The sequence below is a fragment of the Phoca vitulina genome, unplaced genomic scaffold (genome assembly GCF_004348235.1).
Source record: "Phoca vitulina isolate PV1807 unplaced genomic scaffold, GSC_HSeal_1.0 scaffold22, whole genome shotgun sequence".
NCBI lineage: Eukaryota > Metazoa > Chordata > Mammalia > Carnivora > Phocidae > Phoca > Phoca vitulina.
This window is the reverse complement of record NW_022589725.1, coordinates 28125262-28149008: the sequence shown is the minus strand read 5'-3', so window position 1 is coordinate 28149008 and position 23747 is coordinate 28125262. Positions and strand designations below refer to the sequence as shown.

Genomic DNA, 23747 nt, shown 5'->3' with positions numbered 1-23747 from the left:
GTGATTCTGTCTCCGCCCACTTGTCTCCCCAGTTTGGGGACATCAGTTTGCCCGTAACCCCAATTCTCGGATGGATCTAAGAAGAGTTGTTGAGGCTTTCAACAACTAGTCTGTTCAGCCTTTTTCTTGTTGTGAGGGCAAGGATGATGGCTTCCAGGCTTCTAACATACCACATCAGAAACCAGAAGTTCTGTTCCAATAGTTCTTTTAGTTCTCACCCACGGCTTCCCCTATTATTAACAACTTACATGAGTATAGTACATGTGTCACAACGAGTGAACTAATACTAATATTGATACATCATTATTAACTAACATCTATATTTTTGAGATTTCTTTAGTTTTTACCTAATGTCCCTTTTTTGTTCCAGAATCCCATCCAGGATACCACAATTGCATTTAGTTATTATGTCTCCTTAGGCTCCTCTTGGCTGTGACAGTTTTGTATACTAACCTTGTTTTGTTTCTCAGATTATTCCATCTTTGGCCTTTGGGAGCTCTTTCAGGGGATGCTTGCATTCCTTCGTAACACCCCATCATGGTGCTCTTGTTTTGGGTACTTCCTTTCAGGCACTACAAGATGCTTCAGGCTCAGCTTACGTATTCCCTGTCCCAATCCTAGAATTAGCCATTTCTCCAAGAGCTGGCTCACCTTTCCACCTTTTTCCCTTTGTAGTCCTTTTTTTTTTTCAGTCTGGGTACCTACTTCTTTGGACTTTTATTTTGAGATGATTTTTGTGGTCCTGTAAGACCGTCGGTAACTTCTTGTCTGAGTTCTTCCTGGCTGTCTGGGGCCAGTTTTTCGTGTGGTGTGTGTTCTTTATCTGCCTTTGCTTATGTTTTACTCATCCTCTTCTCACCCCAGTCATAGTTCTAGTTTGAGTTCCTTCTGATTATTTCTCATCCCCTTTTAAATTTGATTTATTTATTTATTTATTTATTTATTTATTTATTTATTTGGGAGAGCTGGGGGAGGGGCAGAGGGAGAGAGAGAATCTCAAGCAGACTCTGTGCTGAGCACAGAGCCTGACATGGGGCTCAGTCTCACAACCCCGAGATCATGACCTGAGCCGAAATTAAAAGTTGGGTGCTCAACAGACTGAGCCACCCAGATGCCCCTAATTATTTCTCCTTTAAAAAAAAAAAAAAGATTTTATTTATTTATTTGAGAGAGAGAGAGAGAGAGCACAAGTGGTGGGGGAGGGTGGTGCGGGGCAGAGGGAGAAGCAGACTTTCCACTGAGCAGGGAGCCTGATGCGGGGCTTGATCCCGGGACCCTGGGATCATGACCTGAGCCAAAGGCAGACCCTTAACTGACTGAGCCACCCAAGCGCCCCTTATTTCTCATCTTTAAGTGAAGTGGACTAATTATTAAGGGAAACACTGGTGTATCACGAGGGCAAAGAGGGGACAAATATTGGGGATGATGAAGACAGCAACCTACTACTTACCGAAACTGCCTGAAATTTTTCTGAATTTCTTTCCACCAGTTTTTTCCTTTGCTTTGAGACACTTGTTCTCTTATTTTCTGGTGTTCACGAGGGCTGTGGGGTCACTGGAGGGTCAAATGCTTGCCCTCAGACCTTTTTTCCCTCCAACACTATGAGCTTCTCCAGGTTCTTCCCCCACAGCCCCTGCTCACCTTCCTCCTTGCTGCAGGTCTCCCCCGCCTTTTCCTTGTCCCTAGATTTAGCCTCTAATCCCAGTGTAGTGGAATGCCTGAGAGTTTGGATGTTTGCTCTGGTAGATCACTCATGGTGCCCGCGGTCTGGAGATGAGGTAAGGAAGGCCCTCGGCAGCCCCACAGTGCTTTCCCTGGGTGCCGCCTGGCCTGCGGTGCGGGGCTGTGGCAGTTTCCTAGTTTGGAGAGAGTGTTTCCTTTTCATCTGTTCTGTTTCTGGTGGTGCTTTTGAAGGAGATGAACTCCACCATCTTTAACCAGAACTGTTTCCTTACATTTTACTGTTTGTAGAAAGATTATTTTTGTTTGAATCATATTTTCAACATGAGACACTCTGTGAAAGTTATAAGAGGAAAATGAAATCTTATAGAAAGAAAATTATTTTTCCCTTGTTACCGAATCCCAGTATATTGATAATTTGTATATGAGTCAGAACTGTTTATCTGAGTCCCTCTAGAATTTAGTTATTGTAAGGAATATAGGACTTAAGGAACTGTGATTTTTAGAAATGTAGGCCACTGTATTTCCTTTGTCACAGGTTACAAAGGAAATCAGAGGAGTCTCTCCTCTACCTACAGATTGCCATTCACTGTTCCTGACAACATTTCTCATGGAAATCAAATCTAGACCATCTGCTAGATTAAAAAATGAGGCAATAAAAATGAAAATTTATGAATATAAAGAACTTGAGAAGAAATGAAAATGTTCAGATAATATATCTTATTTAAAAATTTCTGTTTAACATGAGAAACCAAGCAAGCAAACAAAAGATGTTGATATATGTTGGACATGAGTGGGAAAGTCAGGGACAGTTTGGAATCTCCCCCTTAGCCCTTTCCTGTATTCTTAATTTGTTGGAAATACTACTTTTCAGACAACAACACTTTCAGCACAATGGAAGAGTTTCTCTTTTTTGTTTGTTTCTTTTTGTCCATTTCTTTGTTTGCTTATTTTGGCTCTCCAGGTACTTTATCCTGATCAATGGCTCTGTTGATCTTGGTAAATTATCCTTTTTAAAAATTATCTGGACCATTTAATTAATTCACAATCCAGAAATGAAACCTACAGAGGATTGCTTTTGCTGTCTGTTTTAAAATAAATGAGGCAGTGACTTTGTACTTGTAGAGAGAAGTTTAGGCCTCTTCTCTATTTTAGGTTTCTAAACTCTTCTAAGGATTTTTGTAATATTACTGTTTTGAGAACAAAGTAGTAATTGCTGTCCTCTTTCCCTAGTCCAAGTAAAGACAATGGTAGTCTTTTTCCCTTCTGGAGGATGGGCTGACTCAGATGGCCATGACTATATGTTCTGTGTCAACAACAGCTGTTGGTCCCCAAATGGCCTCCTGCACCATCTACCATGTGTTCCCAACTCCTTGGCCATTTCATTGTCATATATATTTTAAATAAGATATTTCTAGTTTAGTATTATTTTGGGGTACTTTAAGAGAAATATTCTTTTGAAGGAATATTGGTTTGATATAGCCAACTGACAGTCCATCAAATGAGAATACCTATGCTTGGCAGGTAAAGTAGATGGAAATGTATCTTTGCCCTAGAGGTCGCTTAAAAATGTCAAAGTTTTATGCAGGGTTTAACCAGATGAAATTGCTGATATTCACCCATTTTTAACTTACAAAATTGGCAATTTCGTCTCATTTAGCTCAAGAGCTTATAGATAGCAAGGGCTAAAAAGCACTGTTAAGATTTCTCTAAAAAGGAGAAATGGAGGTCGTTTTCATTCTATCAGGAGGAAGAGAGTTGGAGAGCTGTTTCTGATGTAAATATAATTACTTTAATGAGGGAGGTATTTTTTTCAATATTTTGTCTCACAGCCTTGCCTTTCTACTTTAGTTTGCTTGTGTCCCGGCCCCACCAATAGCACTTGGGCCCAGGACTGTGCCTTCCTATCAAGAATGACACTGGAACTTCTGCTTCTGTTCATTTGCTTCCTCTCTTCATCACTTCAACTACGTATAAGGATAGCCACCATTATTCCTGCTTTTTATTGAGAGGAGTAAGCTGATAGGGTCCCACTAATCTTATATGTCCCAGGATGGACTGCCGGGAGCCTGTCTCCCAACCCAGCCCCTTACCTGTTACTCCCACTGCTGTTGCTCTCCCCTGTCACGTTCCTGTTCCCTTAGTGGGTACCCGTCCTCAGTTAGGTGCCGTTAGCAGCTCTTGGAACCATTGGCCACTGTCTAGCAGCTCTACATCATTCTTCTGGTTTAATATACTTAAAGGAGGGATTACTTTCTTTCATCTGAATCCTGGATCCACGAGGACTTCAAAGGGATTTTTCCATACATTGGGGACCCCCCGCCACAGCATGGTGGTGAAACACTGAGAGTCAGCGCCAATTCCTTGTCTCGACCCGGCCACCCCGTGACTACGAACCTTTCTGAGTCACTTAACTCTGGAACTGTGTTTCCTTGTCTCTAAAGTTAAATGGGTGAATATTATAGTCCTCTGATTATATGCCTGAAAGTTGTTAACAGGTGCCCTTTTCTTCCTAAAATCCGAACAACAGTATTACACATAATTTATACATGTTTATTTCACAGGGTGGATATTAACGGCCCCAAATTTTATCCTCCACCTCCAAATAGAGTATTTGCTGTTGATAACAAGGACATTTAAATGCTTGCTCCCCACCTGGGTCAGCTGCCTGAAGTCCTTTTAGTGCACCATTTCCGATTGAGCGTGCAATGTGACTGTAAATTTCCCCTGACAGAAACCACATCACCTTGTCAGCCATATAAGAAAATGACAAAATAGCCAACTGTGAAAGCATGCCTTCCAAGGTTCCAGCATCACCGCAGTGGGGGGAAACACACTTGTACGAGATAAAATCGGGGCTGGATGAAGCCCCCAACACGAGCCCCGGTATACCTGTCTTCTCTAAGCTTCAACGTATGGGAAGTGTGTGTGCTAGTAAGGCCAGGGCTCCAGAAAAGCCTTTGCTTCTCGGAGCCACATCACCAATCCAGGGATGGAAGAGAGGGGCCAAGAGGAAATGGCACAATGCTTTCTTCGTAATGAGCATATCCCTAGCAAATAAGAACAGTCACTAAGGTCTGTGTGTTGTTACTTCACGGAATCTTCACAGAAACTGGTGAAGTTTAGTACCATTTTCTTCTTTTTCAGCAGAGAATATTTAGGCAGAGAAACACGACTAGTCAGCTAGATAGTGGTCAAGCCAAGATTCAGACTGGGTCTGTGTTAATTTCAGTGCCTGTGGTCTTTCACTTAACCTTGAACTGACCTTAAAGCTCAGAGTCAGCAACAGAATTGGAACCCTGTGAGAGAAGGAGGAGAAGGGGTGCTGCACCCCATCCATCCCAAGTTTTCTCTGCTTTGGTAGAGAGAACACTGGAGCATGAAGGGAGTGAACGTCTGCCCAACTGCAGCTAACTAAAAAAGGGCCATAAAGTCATCAGAGATACCTTGAAGAGAGTAAAAAGGGATAATTACTCTTACAAGAAAAAGAAGATACCTAATAAAAAATGACCAAAACAGTTGAACACTTACCAAAAATGACTAACCAGGTGGCCAATGTGCATGTGAAAAGATGCTCAACATCATTAGTCATTAGAAAAATGCAAACTTGAACCACAGTAGAAATTACCGCATACCGACCAGAATTGCTAAGACGAGCAACCACAGCACCAGGTGTTGGTGAGGATTGGAAGCAATTGGATCTCTCAGTCACTGCTGGTGGGAGTGTCAGGTAGTTAAACCACTTTGGAAAACCATTTGATAATTTCAAATACAGCTGAACACTTTCATACCCCAAGACGCAGCATTTTTACTCCTGACACTCTGACCAGCAGAAATCCCTGCATACGTTCATCAGAATGCCTTTGGGGAAACGTTCATAGCAGCACAATGCCTAATGGCCAAAAACTAGAAACTAACCAAAAGCCCAGTAACAAGAGGCTGTTGAACAAATAAATGGTGGAATGTTCACATAATGGAGTAGTATTCTGCCACAGGAATGAGCAAACTATTGCTACCCAACAGCAACGTGAATGGATCTCACAAACATGAGGCAGTGTGGTGAAGGCAGGCACAAAGGAGTTCGTGCTGCATGATACCATTTACATAAAGTTCAAAAATAGGCAATGGTGAGCTACACTTGGAAGTCAGGCTAGCGTCAATCTTTATAGAAGGCGGGAGGGCATGACTGGGAGTGCTTGGGGGGCTTCCTAGGTGCTGGACATGTCCTCTCAGTGGTGGTTACAGTGTGTTGAGATGTTGAAAATTCATCAAGTTGTTCACTTATGGTATGTGCACCTCATGTATATTCTTATACTTTAACACTAAGTTTTGAAAGCATTATGTATATCGATGCTAGTTTTTAATTTTTGATTCCCACTGTGGTTATAAAAATTTAAATCAAGAGATTTGCATATGTATAAAATAGGGATTTTGTGGCATATTGTGACCTATATTGTGGAAGAAATGTTGTTAATTTTTTCTTGATAATTCTTCATTGGCTTCTCGATTTGTCTGAACCCGACAAGGTGAGGAAGGCAGGAAGTAGTGAATTTCATCAACACCAGCAATTATTGCTGCTTAGCATTCATTCAACCAGGGCAGCACTGGCTGGTCAGGTTCTCACCAGATTATAGAGTTCTTTCTGACCTCCCAGTCTATAATAAAACTTATCTTTTTATTACGATTTTAATACCTCCAAGAAGAGAAACACAAAGAAAATAACTGAAATCCCAAGACCTGACTAAAAACAAATTCTGAACCTTTATTCTCTAAGGAACGAGGTGAAAAGATTCAAAGAGAGGTCTTCTTTTCACACAGGAATTCTTCATTTGTAACAGTAGCTATAAAAAGGCAATATGGAATGTTTAAAGAACCTGAACAATGGCCTCAGAACTATTTTACAAAATGTTCAGATAGTGTGCAAGTTTTCGAATTCTTACCTCAGCACAAAAATTAATTGAATTCTAGTGTAAGGAGGGGACTAAAAGAAGAACAAACTTGTGTTTTAACAAAGAAAACTTCTGAAACACCATCTGGCAGAGTCTAATATGTTGCCTGAGACAAAATACTGAGACTCAAAGCTGTTTTTCCTTTGCGTTCCCGTGCCGCCTGCTCATTTGACCATTGTGGAATCTTGCCCTTGTTCAAGGTCACGCAGTCGGTTGGTGACAAAGCAAGGGAGGACCTGCCATCTTTAAACTCCCAGCCTCTTCCTCTTTTCACCCCATGATAGCGACTCCAGATAATAGATTAATAAACGCCTAAGGATCATCGGTGTGATATTAATACATCTCTTATAAAATATCTATTTCAGCTTGCTCCCCTTGAGTTCCCTCCAAAGAAACTATTTGGAAACAAGGATGAACGTGTGATTGCTGAGAGGCGGAGTCACTTAGAGGTAACGGATTTAAGCTTTTCTTTCTCCGGACAGAAATTGTGCCATCTGATTGACCAGTGAGAATTGTTCCTGTTAGAAACACCACGGCTCTTGTTCATGGGTGTGAAGGTGCTGCTTCATTAACACCGAAGGTGGTGGCGGTGTAGATGAGAAAGTGACGGTATCAGTCTACTTGAAATGTAAGCCCTTATCCCCCTCTGGTCTAATAGAATGTTTTTCTGGCTTGGAAGGAGATAACATTTATCCTAAGGGTTAGGAAGCAGGCTGTGGGTGAGAACTAACTATTCACAGAGACAGATGGTCTGTAATACAGAATGAGGTACGAAAGCTTGCTGCAAAAAAACTTGCATTAATTAACTGAAGATACAGAGTATTGCACCATTGTTACTTTTTTGAGAGGGCTGGAAGCAAAAAGACACATACCTATTTTAGTCACAGTTAGGTTTTATTTGGCTTATTTTAATTTCATCTTCTGAGCCGGCTACATATAGAACTTTGGTTCAACACAACTGTTGTTTTTCCGAGGGTCTCACTGCCAGTGGGCATTGTTGACTGCTTTATATGGTTTGTATTTCTTTTCAAGGTAGAGTTGCTTGTTTGGTTGGAATCTGATGCTAATGAGGCTGAGTCTTTGTGCTAAGGCACAATCACCCGTGTCCTGGGTAGTATCTCTTGCTACCAAAGTAGGCAGGATAAAATTACAAATAGCTGACTGCAGTCTCCTGTCAGCAAGCTTGCATGGGGCCTCTTAAAGTCCGCTTTGCTACTTCTTTAAGAAGAAGAATAAGACCTATTGCAAGTGAAATCAAGTAAGAGAAGGCCCAAGAGAGCCCCTTCTGAATGGTAAAGTGCTACATAAAAATTCGGTATTATTCTCGTTCCTCCTGACAGCCAGTGTGACTTAGTGCCAGGGAACCAAGGATTAGGGAGACATCCAGAGGCTGGGGGGTCCAGTGAGAGCAAAAGAGGGGGAGAAGTGGAAAAGAGAGAAAGATTGTGGTCCACGAGGGGCAGTTGAGAGTTTTGAGATCCTCATCTAGAACTGCTGTGAAGAAAGAAGAGTTTCAGGGGTAGCCATGCTTCCTGGCCTTGAGTTCAAATGTGAGAGTGACGTGTTTGAAGAGGTCCTGGATCTATGAAGCCTGAGCCCTGGATGAGTCATGGCAGGTTTCTGAAAAGCATTCTATGAGTTGCCATGACCCTGAGACCCAACTGAAGAACTTGCCTTCATGGGAGAGATTAGCATGGTGAGCCTGCTCGATTAAGTTCTCTTAAAAGTCTGATCGTATCATACAAAAACTGTAAAAATAATGATAGAACTGGGGATGGTTTTTTTACCTAACCTTTACCTGCCTCAGTCATGTAGACTTGTCTTTAATGGGAACGTGGAAGATGATAGGCTATAAAAACAAGTGTATAAACCAACAGGAAATAGACTGTTGTCATCCCTAGCTTCTCGGGGCTCCAGTTAAAGTCACATGGCGCCCGGCTGGGCCACAGCAGATTGGCGTCCTGTGTGCTGTGCATTTGTAGCTCCGCCCTTGGTGACTCTTCTCTTTCCATTCAAGCTTCCAGGGTCAGAGCCCAGCTCAGGGTCCTCTTTCGTTCCCGTATTTAGATGGGCCCATGTTTGTTCTTTCAGTCTCTCCTCCCTAATCACTTAGCCCTACTAAAGCCATCAACAGAGTTGATGAAGAGAGTTCTGTGTTAACGTCTCTGCCTATACAAGGACCCCTTCCATCGCCGTGACTGTTATTTACCTGTGGCGTTAGCCTTTAAAGAATGGATCCCACACCTCGTGGAAACAGACACTGACGTTTTAAATTAAATGTATTTCTCCTAATGTTGAATCTTAGAATATCATGTCCTTTTCAAGAGCGAGTGTAATTTAATTTTACTTTAATGGAAAATTAATCTGAGATTCTTGAGTTAATTTCCCACGACTATTGTGACTTTATTTTTTTAATCTAACATCAGAAGTCACCATTTGATTTAGTGTATTTTCATGGGAAAATTAACATAATTACTTTCCCTGAGTTTCCTGTTCGATTTAATTCAATATACATTTATGTAATTCATAATACATGCTGGAGACAGTACTAGGTATTATACAGAATATAAAGAGAAATGAGACATTTCTTTCCCTCTAAGAGCATATACTTAAATTTCCTATATGAAACTTTACCTAGAGATAAAACTAAATACATAAACATATCCAGAAAAAATGGCTTTCAGTAGACCACATTTAAGCTAGTACACACTAGTATACATTGTGTTTGCTCAAAGGGAATTGTCTGACAATTTTTTTTTTTTGGTGGGAATTTTATCAATATTCTTTTTTTTTATTTTTTATTGTTATGTTAATCACCATACATTACATCATTAGTTTTAGATGTAGTGTTCCATGATTCATTGTTCATGCATAACACCCAGTGCTCCATGCAGAACATGCCCTCTTTAATACCCATCACCAGCCTAACCCATCCTCCCACCCCCTTCCCCTCTAGAACCCCCAGTTTGTTTCTCAGAGTCCATCGTCTCTCATAGTTCGTCTCCCCCTCCGATTTCCCCCCTTCATTCTTTCCCTCCTGCTATCTTCTTTTTTTTTTTCTTAACATATATTGCATTATTTGTTTCAGAGGTACAGATCTGAGATTCAACAGTCTTGCACAATTCACACCCCTCACCATAGCACATACCTTCCCCAATGTCTGTCACCCAGCCACCCCATCCCTCCCACCCCCCACCACTCCAGCAACCTTCAGTTTGTTTCCTGAGATTAAGAATTCCTCATATCAGTGAGACCATATGATACTTGTCTTTCTCTGTTTGACTTACTTCGCTCAACATAATACCCTCCAGTTCCATCCACGTCGTTGCAAATGGCAAGATCTCATTCCTTTTGATGACTGCATAATATTCCATTGTATATATATATACCACATCTTCTTTATCCATTCATCTGTCGATGGACATCTTGGCTCTTTCCACAGTTTGGCTATTGTGGACATTGCTGCTATAAACATCGGGGTGCATGTACCCCTTCGAATCCCTACATTTGTATCTTTGGGGTAAATACCCAGTAGTGCAGTTGCTGGATCGTATGGTAGCTCTATTTTCAACTTTTTGAGGAACCTCCATACTGTTTTCCAGAATGGCTGCACCAGCTTGCATTCCCACCAACAGTGTAGGAGGGTTCCCCTTTCTCCGCATCCCCGCCAACATCTGTCATTTCCTGACTTGTTAATTTTAGCCATTCTGACTGGTGTGAGGTGGTATCTCATTGAGGTTTTGATTTGGATTTCCCTGATGCCGAGCGATGTTGAGCACTTTTTCATGTGTCTGTTGGCCATTTGGATGTCTTCTTTGGAAAAATGTCTGTTCATGTCTTCTGCCCATTTCTTGATTAGATTCTTTGTTCTTTGGGTGTTGAGTTTGATAAGTTCTTTATAGATTTTGGATACTAGCCCTTTATCTGATATGTCATTTGCAAATATCTTCTCCCATTCTGTCGGTTCTCTTTTGGTTTTGTTGACTGTTCTTTTGCTGTGCAAAAGCTTTTTATCTTGATGAAGTCCCAATAGTTCATTTTTGCCCTTGCTTCCTTTGCCTTTGGCGATGTTTCTAGAAAGAAGTTGCTGTGGCTGAGGTCGAAGAGGTTGCTGCCTGTGTTCTCCTTTAGGATTTTGATGGACTCCTGTCTCACATTGAGGTCTTTCAACCATTTGGAGTCTATTTTTGTGTATGGTGTAAGGAAATGGTCCAGTTTCAGTCTTCTGCATGTGGCTGTCCAATTTTCCCAACACCATTTGTTGAAGAGACTTTCTTTTTTCCATTGGACATTCTTTCCTGCTTTGTCAAAGATGAGTTGACCATAGAGTTGAGGGTCCATTTCTGGGCTCTCTGTTCTGTTCCACTGATCTATGAGTCTGTTTTTGTGCCAGTACGATACTGTCTTGATGATGACAGCTTTGTAATAGAGCTGGAAGTCCGGAATTGTGATGCTGCCAGCTTTGCTTTTCTTTTTCAACATTCCTCTGGCTATTCGGGGTCTTTTCTGGTTCCATACGAATTTTAGGATCATTTGTTCCATTTCTTTGAAAAAAGTGGATGGTATTTTGATGGGGATTGCATTGAATGTGTAGATTGCTCTAGGTAGCATTGACATCTTCACAATATTTGTTCTTCCAATCCATGAGCATGGAACGTTTTTCCATTTCTTTGTGTCTTCCTCAATTTCTTTCATAAGTATTGTATAGTTTTCTGAGTACAGATCCTTTGCCTCTTTGGTTAGATCTATTCCTAGGTATCTTATGGTTTTGGGTGCAATTGTAAATGGGATCGACTCCTTAATTTCTCTTTCTTCTGTCTTGGTGTATAGGAATGCCACTGACTTCTGTGCATTGATTTTATATCCTACCACTTTACTGAATTCCTGTATGAGTTCTAGCAGTTTTGGGGTGGAGTCTTTTGGGTTTTCCACATAAAGTATCATATCATCTGCAAAGAGTGAGAGTTTGACTTCTTTGCCGATTTGGATGCCTTTTATTTCTTTTTGTTGTCTGATTGCTGTGGCTAGGACTTGTAATACTATGTTGAATAGCAGTGGTGATAGTGGTCATCCCTGCCTCATTCCTGACCTTAGGGGGAAAGCTCTCAGTTTTTCCCCATTGAGAATGATATTCGCTGTAGGTTTTTCATAGATGGCTTTTATGATATTGAGGTATGTACCCTCTATCCCTATACTCTGAAGAGTTTTGATCAAGAAAGGATGCTGTACTTTGTCAAATGCTTTTTCTACATCTATTGAGAGGATCATATGATTCTTGTTCTTTCTTTTGTTAATGTATTGTATCACATTGATTGATTTGCAGATGTTGAACCAACCTTGCAGCCCAGGGATAAATCCCACTTGGTCGTGGTAAATAATCCTTTTAATGTACTGTTGGATCCTATTGGCTAGTATTTTGGTGAGAATTTTTGCATCCATGTTCATCAGGGATATTGGTCTGTAATTCTCCTTTTTGATGGGGTCTTTGTCTGGTTTTGGGATCAAGGTAATGGTGGCCTCATAAAATGAGTTTGGAAGTTTTCCTTCCATTTCTATTTTTTGGAACAGTTTCAGAAGAATGGGTATTAATTCTTCTTTAAATGTTTGGTAGAATTCCCCTGGGAAGCCATCTGGCCCTGGGCTCTTGTTTGTTGGGAGATTTTTGATGACTGCTTCAATTTCCTTAGTGGTTGTAGGTCTGTTCAGGTTTTCTATTTCTTCCTGGTTCAGTTTTGGTAGTTGACACATCTCTAGGAATGCATCCATTTCTTCCAGGTTATCTAATTTGCTGGCATAGAGTTCCTCATAATATGTTCTTATAATTGTTTGTATTTCTTTGGTGTTGGTTGTGATCTCTCCTCTTTCATTCATGATTTTGTTGATTTGGGTCATTTCTCTCTTCTTTTTGATAAGTCTGGCTGGGGGTTTATCAATCTTCTTAATTCTTTCAAAGAATCAGCTCCTAGTTTCATTGACCTGTTCTACTGTTCTTTTGGTTTCTATTTCATTGATTTCTGCTCTGATCTTTATTATTTCTCTTCTCCTGCGGGGTTTAGGCTTTATTTGCTGTTTTTTCTCTAGCTCCTTTAGGTGTAGGGTTAGGTTGTACATTTGAGACCTTTCTTGTTTCTTGAGAAAGGCTTGTATTGCTATATACTTTCCTCTTAGGACTGCCTTTGCTGCATCCCAAAGATTTTGAACAGTTGTGTTTTCATTTTCATTGGTTTCCATGAGTTTTTTTAATTCTTCTTTAATTTCCTGGTTGACCCATTCATTCTTTAGTAGGATGCTCTTTAGCCTCCATGTATTTGAGTTCTTTCTGACTTTCCTCTTGTGATTGAGTTCTAGTTTCAAAGCATTGTGGTCTGAAAATAGGCAGGGAATGATCCCAGTCTTTTGGTACTGGTTGAGACCTCATTTGTGACCTAGGATGTGATCTATTCTGGAGAATGTTCCATGGGCACTAGAGAAGAATGTGTATTCCATTGCTTTGGGATGGAATGTTCTGAATATGTCATGAAGTCCATTTGGTCCAGTGTGTCATTTCAAGTCTTTATTTCCTTGTTGATCTTTTGCTTAGATGATCTGTCCATTTCAGTGGGGGGGTGTTAAAGTCCCCCACTATTATTGTATTGTTGTCAATGTGTTTCTTTGCTTTTGTTATTAATTGCCTTATATAATTGGCTGCTCCCATGTTAGGGGCATAGATATTTACAATTGTTAGATCTTCTTGTTGGATAGACCCTTTAAGTAGGATATAGTGTCCTTCCTCATCTCTTATTACAGTCTTTGGTTTAAAATCTAATTTGTCTGAAATAAGGATTGCCACCCCAGCTTTCTTTTGGTGTCCATTAGCATGGTAAATGGTTTTCCACCCCCTCACTTTCAATCTGGGGGTGTCTTTGGGTCTAAAATGAGTCTCTTGCAGACAGCATATCGATGGGTCTTGTTTTTTAATCCAATCTGATAGCCTGTGTCTTTTGATTGGGGCATTTAACCCATTTACATTCAAGGTAAGTATTGAAAGATAGGAATTTAGTGCCATTGTATTGCCTGTAAGGTGACTGTTACTGTATATTGTCTGTGTTCCTTTCTGGTCTATGTTGCTTTTAGGCTCTCTCTTTGCTTGGAGGACCCCTTTCAGTATTTCTTGTAGGGCTGGTTTTGTGTTTGCAAATTCCTTTAGTTTTTGTTTGTCCTGGAAGGTTTTTATCTCTCCTTCTATTTTCAATGACAGCCTAGCTGGATATAGTATTCTTGGCTGCATATTTTTCTCATTTAGTGCTCTGAATATATCCTGCCAGTCCTTTCTGGCCTGCCAGGTCTCTGTGGATAGGTCTGTTGCCAATCTAATGTTTCTACCATTGTAGGTTACATATCTCTTCTTCTGAGCTGCTTTCAGGATTTTCTCTTTGTCTCTGAGACTTGTAAGTTTTACTATTAGATGTCGGGTGTTGACCTATTTTTATTGATTTTGAGAGGGGTTCTCTGTGCTTCCTGGATTTTGATGCCTGTTTCTTTCCCTAAATTAGGGAAGTTCTCTGCTATAATTTGCTCCAATATACCTTTTGCCCCTCTCTCTCTTTCTTCTTCTTCTGGGATCCCAATTATTCTAATGTTGTTTTGTCTTATGGTATCGCCTATCTCTCGAATTCTGCCCTCGTGATCCAGTAGTTGTTTATCTCTCTTTTTCTCAGCTTCTTTATATTCCATCATTTGGTCTTCTATATCACTAATTCCCTCTTCTGCCTCATTTATCCTAGCAGTTAGTGCCCCCATATTTGATTGCACCTCATTAATAGCCTTTTTGATTTCGACTTGGTTAGATTTTAGTTCTTTTATTTCTCCAGAAAGGGTTTCTCTAATAACTTCCATGCTTTTTTCAACCCCAGCTAGTATCTTTAAAGTGATGATTCTGAACTCTAGATCCAACATCGTACTAATGTCCGTATTGAGTAGATCCCTGGCATTCGGTACTACCTCTTGTTCTTTTTGTTGAGGTGATTTTTTCCATCTTGTCATTTTGTCCAGAGGAGAATAGATTAATGGAGAACAAAATCCTAACAGGATAACAACGTCCCCAGAAAATATACTCTAAACAAATCAGAAAAGACCTGAAGCAGGGGGAAAAGAAAGGGAAAGAGAGGAAAAAGAAAAAAAAAAAAAAGAAAGAAAAAGATAAAAACAAACAAAAATAGAACAAAACAAAAAAAAACATAATATGATCAAATATGATCAGGCTGGTACATAGATCAGTGCCACACACTAGATTTTGGGTGTATTTTGGTCTGTTAGAAGAAAGTGCCTCCCCAATTTTTTTTTTTTTAAAGATTTTATTTGACAGAGAGAGAGAGACAGTGAGAGAGGGAACACAAGCAAGAGGGAGAAGCAGGCTTCCCGCAGAGGAGGGAGCCCGATGCGGGGCTCGATCCCAAGACCCTGGGATCATGACCTGAGCTGAAGGCAGACGCTTAACGACTGAGCCACCCAGGTGCCCCCTCCCAAAATTTTAAAGAAAGAAAAACTTGTATATGTACAAAAATAAGGGTTGATATCAAGGGATGGAATATGACTGTAAAGATAAAAATTATAAAAAATTTTATAAAAGGAATTGATAAGAAGTTGTTTGAAAAAAGAAAGAAGAGGATTAAAAAAAAAAGAAAAAAAAAAAGGGAGAGAATGTGATCAGGCAGGAGAGTAGAAAAAAAACATGCACTAGAGATTTAAGATATATTTTGATCTGTTAGAAGAAACGATCTCAAAATTTTAAAGAGAGAACAACTTATATATATATGCCAAAAATATGGGTAACTACTATGAAGGGATAGATTATGACTCTAAAAATGAAAAATAAAAATGTTTTTTAAAAAAGAGATTGATAAGATGTTGGTTGAAAAAGGGAAAAAGAAAAATTCAAAAAAAAAAGTTAAAAATAAAATTAACTTTGAAAGACTAAAGAATCATGGTAAAAAAGCCATGGATTCTATGTGCAGTATTCCCCTAGCACTGGAGTTCTGCCGTTCTCATTGATCGGTAAACTTGGTCTTGGCTGGCTGTTCTCGCTGATCTTCTGGGGGAGGGGCCTGTTGCCGTGGTTCCCAAATGTCTTTGCCGGAGGCAGAATTGCCCCGCCCTTGCCGGTCAGGGCTAAGTAATCTGCTCGGGTTTGCTCTCGGGAGCTTTTGTTCCCTGCAAGCTTTCTGTACAGCTTTGGAGGCTGAGAGTGAAAATGGCAGCCTCCCAATCTCTGCCCCGGAGGAGCCGAGAACTCGGGGCCCTGCTCCTCAGTGAGCCCCCAGAGAAAAGCAGTTAGTCACTCCCGTCTCCCCGGTCTCCGGCCGCACTCTGTGCTCACCTGGCCTGTGACCGAGCGTTTCTATATCTGGCACCCGACTTGTGTGGAGTCTCCAAACCCAGCAGATCCCTGGGGTGCGCTCCCGTACCGCTCCTCCCGGGGGAGGAAGGGGAGTCTCTCCGGATCTGCCGCTTGTTGGGTCCCTGCTGGAGGAGCAGTGGCCTGACTGTGCCCCGGTTCACGGTTTATGGCAACCCCGAGCTGAGAGCCCGCGCCTCTGCTCCGTCTCTGCAGCCGGCTTCCCCACTCTGATACCTGGGAGCTCTGCTGCACTCAGGCACCCCCAGTCTTTCTGTGACCCCGAAGGTCCTGAAACCACACTGTCCCGCGAGGGTTCCACCCCCCGCCTAGCCACTGGAGCGACGTCCCTCAGTGGAGCAGACTTCTAAAAGTTCCGATTTTGTGCTTCGCTGCTCTATCACTTGCCAGAAGCGGCCGACGAAGGCCCCTCCCCCGCCGTCTATCCTCCCGAATATCGCCTCGGATTCACTTCTCCGCACGTCCTACCTTCCAGAAAGTGGTCACTTTTCTGTTCAGAGAGTTGTTGCTATTCTTTTCTTCGATCTCCTGTTGAGTTTGTAGGTGTTCAGAATGGTTTGATCCCTATCCAGCTGAATTCCTGAGACCAGACGAAATCCAGGTCTCCTACTCTTCCGCCATCTTGCTCCGCCCCGTCTGGCAATTTTTTAAATCCGCACATGCAGCTTTATAAACCTCCTCACCCTGAGTAGGCTGTATGAAACAGTGTTTTAAGAAGGCATTCATTGTGTTTTGATCTGCCTTTCTACTAAAATGTGTCCAAGATTTGGACCTTGTGTTTAAATTTATCAGAAAGTGTAAAATATTTTCATCTTAAAGACAAAGACACTACGCTGTCACCACGTTATACAACCTTTTACAATAATTATTTTTAAAAATGACGGATAGTGATAGGAATTTCTAACTATCATGAGACGTTTTAGAGGCTGATTTTCTTTAACTGTGCATGCGGCTGTGGTGGAGTGAATGTGGGAGCCTGGGGGGTGTAGCATTGCTTATATGGCACCAAAAAAGGCAGGAGCCAGTGAGAAGGTGATGGTGGTAAGGGGAGGGGTAGAAATACGACCTCCAGTGCTGTCTCTCACTGATAACCTCATACGTGCTCCCCCCACACGAAGTTATCGGGCCAGCTCTAGTTGGCATCTCATGCTCGAAAGCCCGCCCAGCACTTTTGCTCACAAAGAGCCGTAGAATCTTTGAAGGTTTGTAAGATGGGAGGATCTCCCTCTGGCTTCCCTGGTGGCCCTGGAGGAACCAGTTCAGTGTAGGTGTGCATGTCATGGGCAGACCCTGCCCTCCGGCAGTCGGAGGATTCTGAGAGCAACACCCCCCACGTGTGACTTGCCTCCCAGGCTCATACATCCCTTCTTGTAACTTGGACAGCAGCCCAAGAGACATCCGTTCGCAGATGCAGTAGTGGAGGTGACAGGCAACGAATACATCAATCACTGCCTGATGAATTACTTTGAGCAGAAAGGTTCTTTTTTACTGTATTTGAAGCCAGATACCATTAACATTATGTTGAACCATAAGAAATTGCCATTGTTGTAGGTCAGAATGGTGCAATATTAGCAGCATTGTATGCTTCCACATAATGCTACCGCTATCTCCCATTTCCTGGGTGTTTACTGAGTAGCGGGCATGAGCGAAATGCTCATATAACATGTCATCTACTCCTCCCAGTTAGTTGTGAGGTGAGCTCTGTTATTATCTCCATTGTACAGGCAAGGAAATAAGTCCTGAGGAGGATGAAGAAGGTCTTAGACACCTAGTCACTGACAACGCCTCAGCTCATACTAGAGCATCCTTCAAAGCAAGCCCCTCTCTTAAGAATCAGCACGCTCCAAGTTTGGAACGGAATTGGGTCTTCCCATAAAGAAATGGCTTTTCCTTTGAAGAAATATCTTCCAGCATTATACCACAGTGTTAACTAAGATCCACTTCCTGATTATTTATTCTTAAATACCATTTTTTTTTCATTCAGCAATTACTGAGCGCCTACTCTATGCCAGGCAGTGTTCTACAACTGAAAAAACTCTAAAACAGCACAGTGTTCCTCATCTCTTTTTTCCTCATCTCTTAATTGGCCACAGCGATAGGAGTGACCTTTCGTTATAACCTTGTCTTTTTTCATTTAAGGAAAAATGCTTATCGTTAATTGTTGATTTTTAAATATTCACTTCATGGCTCTTCAAAGGTTCTGAATCTCAATTGCTTATGGCTTTCTGTATTTTTAAAGCATATCTTTAGCCTTGATGTCACATTATTCCTATGCAGATTTATTTCCTTTCTGAATTACCAAAGATTATAAACTCAGAATATCTTTAAAGAGATTTTTGTGACTTTAAATATTATATGCAAGTATTATATATAAAAAACGTATGTAGCATATTATTGTATGTATATCCAAATGGCTATCAAATTGAGTTCTAAGAAGTAAAATGTGGTATGATACTTATTAACACTAGGCCTTAAACACGTCTCAAGAATATACTGCTTCTCAAGCTTCAGTGGTAAAGAACCAGTTATTTATACTCGATCATTTATCAGTACTTTTGCAAAATGAATGAGAATTAATTACTAGAAACGTGAAATGAAAAAATGAAATAGAAAGGTCATATGAAATGCAAGCAGAATTCTTTTTTTTAAGATTTATTTATTTATTTTAGAGAGAGAGAGAGGATGAGCAGGAGGGACAGAGGAAGAGGGAGAGAGAATCTCAAGCATACTGCTTGTGGTGGGGCTGGATCTCATGACCTTGAGATCATGACCTGAGCTGAAACCAAGTGTCAGACTCTTAACCGACTGTGCCACCCAGGTGCCTCCCCCCCTTTTTTTTACTACACATAGATTCAATAGACATGAAAATACTGTTAAACTGCAATACAGGTGTCTAAAACACGGAGCACGTCTTGAGCAGCACTATTCTATAATGTCCAGGAAACCTCACCTCCACTTCTGTTAAGACTCCTGTCACTATTTGGCTTGTGCCGAAAGATGTGTTTATGTCTCACACCTTCCCTGTTGTACTCTTAAGTTACTTGAAGGCAGCAGTATTGACATCTCACTGAATTCTTAACCTCCCATGATATTTCACACATGCCTCACAGATTCATTGAATTATTCAATGAATATCAGAAAATCTGCCCACATTAGCCCCAAATTAATGAGTTTTTTGTTTTGCTTTTGTTGATTGGTGAGAGGTGCATTTTTGGTTACTAATTTCAGGGAACATTATCATCTACTTGGAGATGTTTCTGCTAATCATCTTAATAGTCTATCATTTCAAGGAGGGATCTGTAATTAATGAAAACAAATGAAATCCTCTAAAATGATAAAGCTTTCAAGAATAATATAGCTACCTTTGGAAGTAATAACCTGAGAGATTTCTAGGAAGTTTTCTTGAAAGTACTAAGAACGTGCAGCAAACCCAAGGCTACTTCTTTTCTTCTTCCCCATTTTCATCTCATAAGCTAAGGCTTTATTAAGAAGGGTGAAAAGTGATGTGGTAACTAAGCATGTGGGCCTTGGGGCAGATCATCCAGTCTTGAATCCCTGTGCTGCCCTTGGGGTTATTTAATGTCACTTGTTCAGTTTCCTTATCTGCAAAATGAGGATAAATACTACCAGCACTACCTCCCTAGAGCTGATCGTAGGGTTGAAGGAGGTCATGTACATAACGTGGACTCTGGTACAGAGAAGAAGATTCCAGACTGCTGGGTGGTACAATGATGGCAGTGAAGCTGGTGGTAATGGCGGTGCTGATGACAATGACAACAGATGGAGCCTTTACAGCATGTTTTAGATGTGCTTGCGAGCCAGGGAAGGACGAGAGCACCACCCGCCAGCAGCCATAACATGGAACAGTATGAGTATCTCAGTTTGTCACATGTACTTGCAAAATCAGCATCTGAGGGCAAAGACACTGTCATGATGGGGGTATTCTTATTCATGGTGACACCTGAAGGATGTCAGGAGTCTCTCGCTGTAATGTCAGCCTTTCAACCTGTAAAATTAAAATCAGAAAACTAGAAATGTTTTCTGATAATTTAACCATAGTCAAGCTGTTCTCCATTGTGAAAAGAGAGGAGGCACGGGATCATTATGAAATGAGCTCACTTCCTCCACAGTTCCATAGCTTCTATTCCCAGCTGGTCAGTTCTCTTCGCATGTGTCCTGGGTCACTGACTGCAAGACTGCCCACCATGGGGTCCCCAGCTGCCACCTGATGTAGCTCCTGAGCTTCTGCCCCTGAAAAAGTAGACAGTGTCAGTGCCTTTGAACAGAAACCCCCAGAAATATACCTCTTTTTCAACAATGTTAGATTTGTTGATTCACTGCACTAAGGAAAGACATATACAATGGGAAGTATGGGGGCATCCCAACAAAAAGGTGTTACAAAGAACTTATGGTAGGATTTGGCCTATTTTAGGTGATTTGGGGGAGAGTGAAAGGAAGTGGGGCTTTGGTCTGGACTGGATGTTGAGCTGATTCTATGCTTGAGGGTCTTAATAATTCTCACCTAGAAGGCAAGAAGAAGAGAATGATGTTAAAACTATGGTTGATAAAAAAGCAGTCATCCATATTAGCCAGAATAGGGGGATATATGTTCATATTCATGATTTGAGCAATGTTCATGCTTTTGTCTGTGTCTAGACGTGATTATGGAGTGGTCTTTGTGTGTATGTGTGTGGCTTCTTCAGGATTAGAGCAGACTTACCTGATGTTAGTATTCTTTGAAATTGTTTACAATTGACAAGAGAACACTACAACTTAGCTGTGAGTACCAGGCCAGCTGCTAGCTTTCCTTTCCTTTTCCTTTTTCTTACAATAAAGGGATGCCCAGAGTTTATAGATATTATCCTTTCTAATGGAAACAGTGCACTAAATGAAGAGTTGTTTCCAAAAAAAGTCACGATAGTTCAAATGCCTTATCTACCAAATATAGGTATTAGTGGTGCTTTTCAGTATTGATGCTACCCCCCCACCCCCCACTGCCAAGAGTCACTTTCCTGGCTTATGGTGCCTGCAACACATACAGTCTGGCCTTTCTGACTAACAACAGGGCCTCAATCTACTTTAGTTTTATGTTAGTTTCAGACATTAGGGTTTAGACATCTTATAGGTTGGGTTTAGACATCTTATAGGTTGAGCCCTTTCAGTTGCCAAAGTAAATTTCTGGAGGTAAAAGTCCTTAAGTTTTCTCATTCATTTAACTATCTTAAAGATATCTAGCAGTTCTATGCTTAATTTAACATCTTTTCCATCTACGTTCTGCTGATCTTACAAAATGGATAATGGCAGAACCATTCTCAAACGTCGGCAGAGATTTAAGAAATACTTCACACAAAGGACCATTTTCTTCCTCAATAATGTTTTTTTTTTTTCCCCTTCTGGTTATCTGGTTATTCACATTAACTATTTTTTGTTATTAGTCCATTACCACTATCATCAGTAGCGAAGCATTTTTGAAGGGGGTTAAGTGACTGTCAGTGCGTCAGAGGAGACTGAGCCAGTTTGTCAGCTCTTCCATGTTGGTGCTTCATGGAATCAGAAGAACTGAAAATGCTATGATCCTGGGGCTAAGATTCGGGAAGGAGATAGAAAACTCTGTGTGGTATTGGAATAATGTAGAAGGTTCTAGAAGTCAGACCTGGGCTTGATTCCATCTCTGTGATACACTAGTATCTATGTGAACTTGGCAAGTTTCTTCCCTCTTTGAACTTCAGTTTCTCACTTACTAAATGGCAGAACTAATACCTACTCTGTAAAGTTATTGGAATTACCTGAGAAATCGTGTATACTGGAGTAAGCCCTGCCATAAAATGGGGAGAAGGAAGTATGAGAAAGAATGAACTCCAGAGGCAGATTGCCTTTCAAGCCTTTTTGGAATTGATAAGCTATTATGGCAAGATTGCAGGATACAAGGTTAATATCCAGTAGTCAGTTGCATCCCCATATACCAATAATGAACAAGTAGAATTTGGAATTAAAAACACAGTATTATTCATATTAGCACCCACAAAAATTAAATACCTCTAACAAAATATGTATAAGATCTACATGAGGAAAATAAAACTGATAAAAGAAATCAAAGAACTAAACAAATGAGATATTTTGTGTTCATGAGTAGGAAGACTCAATGTTGTCAAGATATCAGGTCGTCCCAACTTAATCTATAGATTCATTGTAATCCCAGTCAGAATCCCAGAAAATTATTTTATGAATATGGACAAACTGACTCTGAAGTTTAAATGGACAGGCAAAAGATCCAGAATAGCCAATATAATATTGAAGGAGAAGAACAGAATTGGAGAACTGACACTACCAACTTCAGGACTTACGAGAAGCCATAGAAATCAAGACAGTGTGTTACTGGCAAAACAATAGACAAAGAAGTCAATGGGACAGAATATGGAGCTCAGAAATAGACCCACATAAATATAGTCAAGTGATCTTTGACAAAGACGCAAAGCCAATACAATGAAGCAAAAATAGTCTTTTCAACAAATGGTGTTAGGACGAGTGGACATCCGCATACCAAAGGGGGAAATAATGAATCTAGACATAGACCTTACATCCTTCACAAAAAGGAACTCAAAATGGATAATAGACCTAAATATAAAACACAAAACTATAAAACTCCTAGGAGATAGCATTGGAGAAAACCCAGATGACCTTGGGTTTGGTGATGACCTTTCAGATAAAACATCAAAGGCACAATCCATGAAAGAAATAATTGATAAGCTGGAACTCATTAAGATTTAAAACTTTTTCTCTACAAAAGACAGCACCTAGAGAATGAGAAGACAAGCCACGGACTGGAAAAAAATATTTGCAAAAGATATCTGATAAAGGACTCTTATCTAGGGGCACCTGGGTGGCTTAGTCGGTTAAGCGTCTGCCTTCGGCTCAGGTCATGATCTGGGATCGAGCCCCACATTGGGCTCCCTGCTCGGCAGGAAGCCTGCTTCTCCCTCTCCTGCTCCCCCTGCTTGTGTTCCCTCTCTCGCTGTCTCTCTCTCTGTCAAATAAATAAATAAAAAATCTTAAAAAAAAAAAAAAAGGACTCTTATCTAAAACATACAGTGAACTTTTTAAAATTCAACAATAAGATGATGAAAAACTCAATTAAAACATGGCCAAAGGGGCACCTGGGTGGCTCAGGTGACTCTTGATTTCAGCTCAGGTCATAATCTCAGGGTCATGAGATCGAGCCCCACATCAGGCTCTGCGCTCAGCAGGGGTCTGCTGGAGATTCTCTACCTCTCCCTCTGCCCCTCCCCCCTGTGCTCGCGTGCTCTCTCTCTCTCTCTCAAATAAATAAATGAATCTTAAAAAAAAAATCATCAAAGACCTGAACAGACACCTAACAAAGAAGACATACAGATGGCAAGTGAGTTTATAAAAAGGATGTTGATCAACATAATGTCATTAGGGAATTGTAAATTAAAATAACAATGAGATGCCTCTCCATACCTATTAAAATGGACAAAATCTAAAACACTAAGGACATCAAGTGTTGGTGAGGATGTAGAGCAATAGGAACTCTCATTCATTGCTGGTGGGAATGCAAAATGATACAGCCACTTTGGAAGACAGTGTGAAAGTTTCTTATAAAACTAAAGACACTCATACCATTCAGTTCAGCAGTTGCACTCCTTGCAGCTTGCCCAAATGAGTTGAAAACTTACGTCCACATAAAAACCTATACATGAATGTTT

The 23747-nt window shown here is 40.8% G+C and overlaps 1 protein-coding gene across 4 annotated transcripts in view; it reads left to right on the top strand.

Moving 5' to 3' along the window:
* Positions 1-23747, top strand: part of KIF16B (kinesin family member 16B) — a 298817-nt gene that overhangs the window by 249836 nt on the left and 25234 nt on the right. For all 4 annotated transcript variants that reach the window (XM_032419796.1, XM_032419797.1, XM_032419795.1 and 1 more), the window contains one exon: positions 6995-7078. In XM_032419796.1, coding sequence (XP_032275687.1) covers positions 6995-7078 — 84 coding nt within the window. The remainder of the gene's footprint in view (positions 1-6994; positions 7079-23747) is intronic.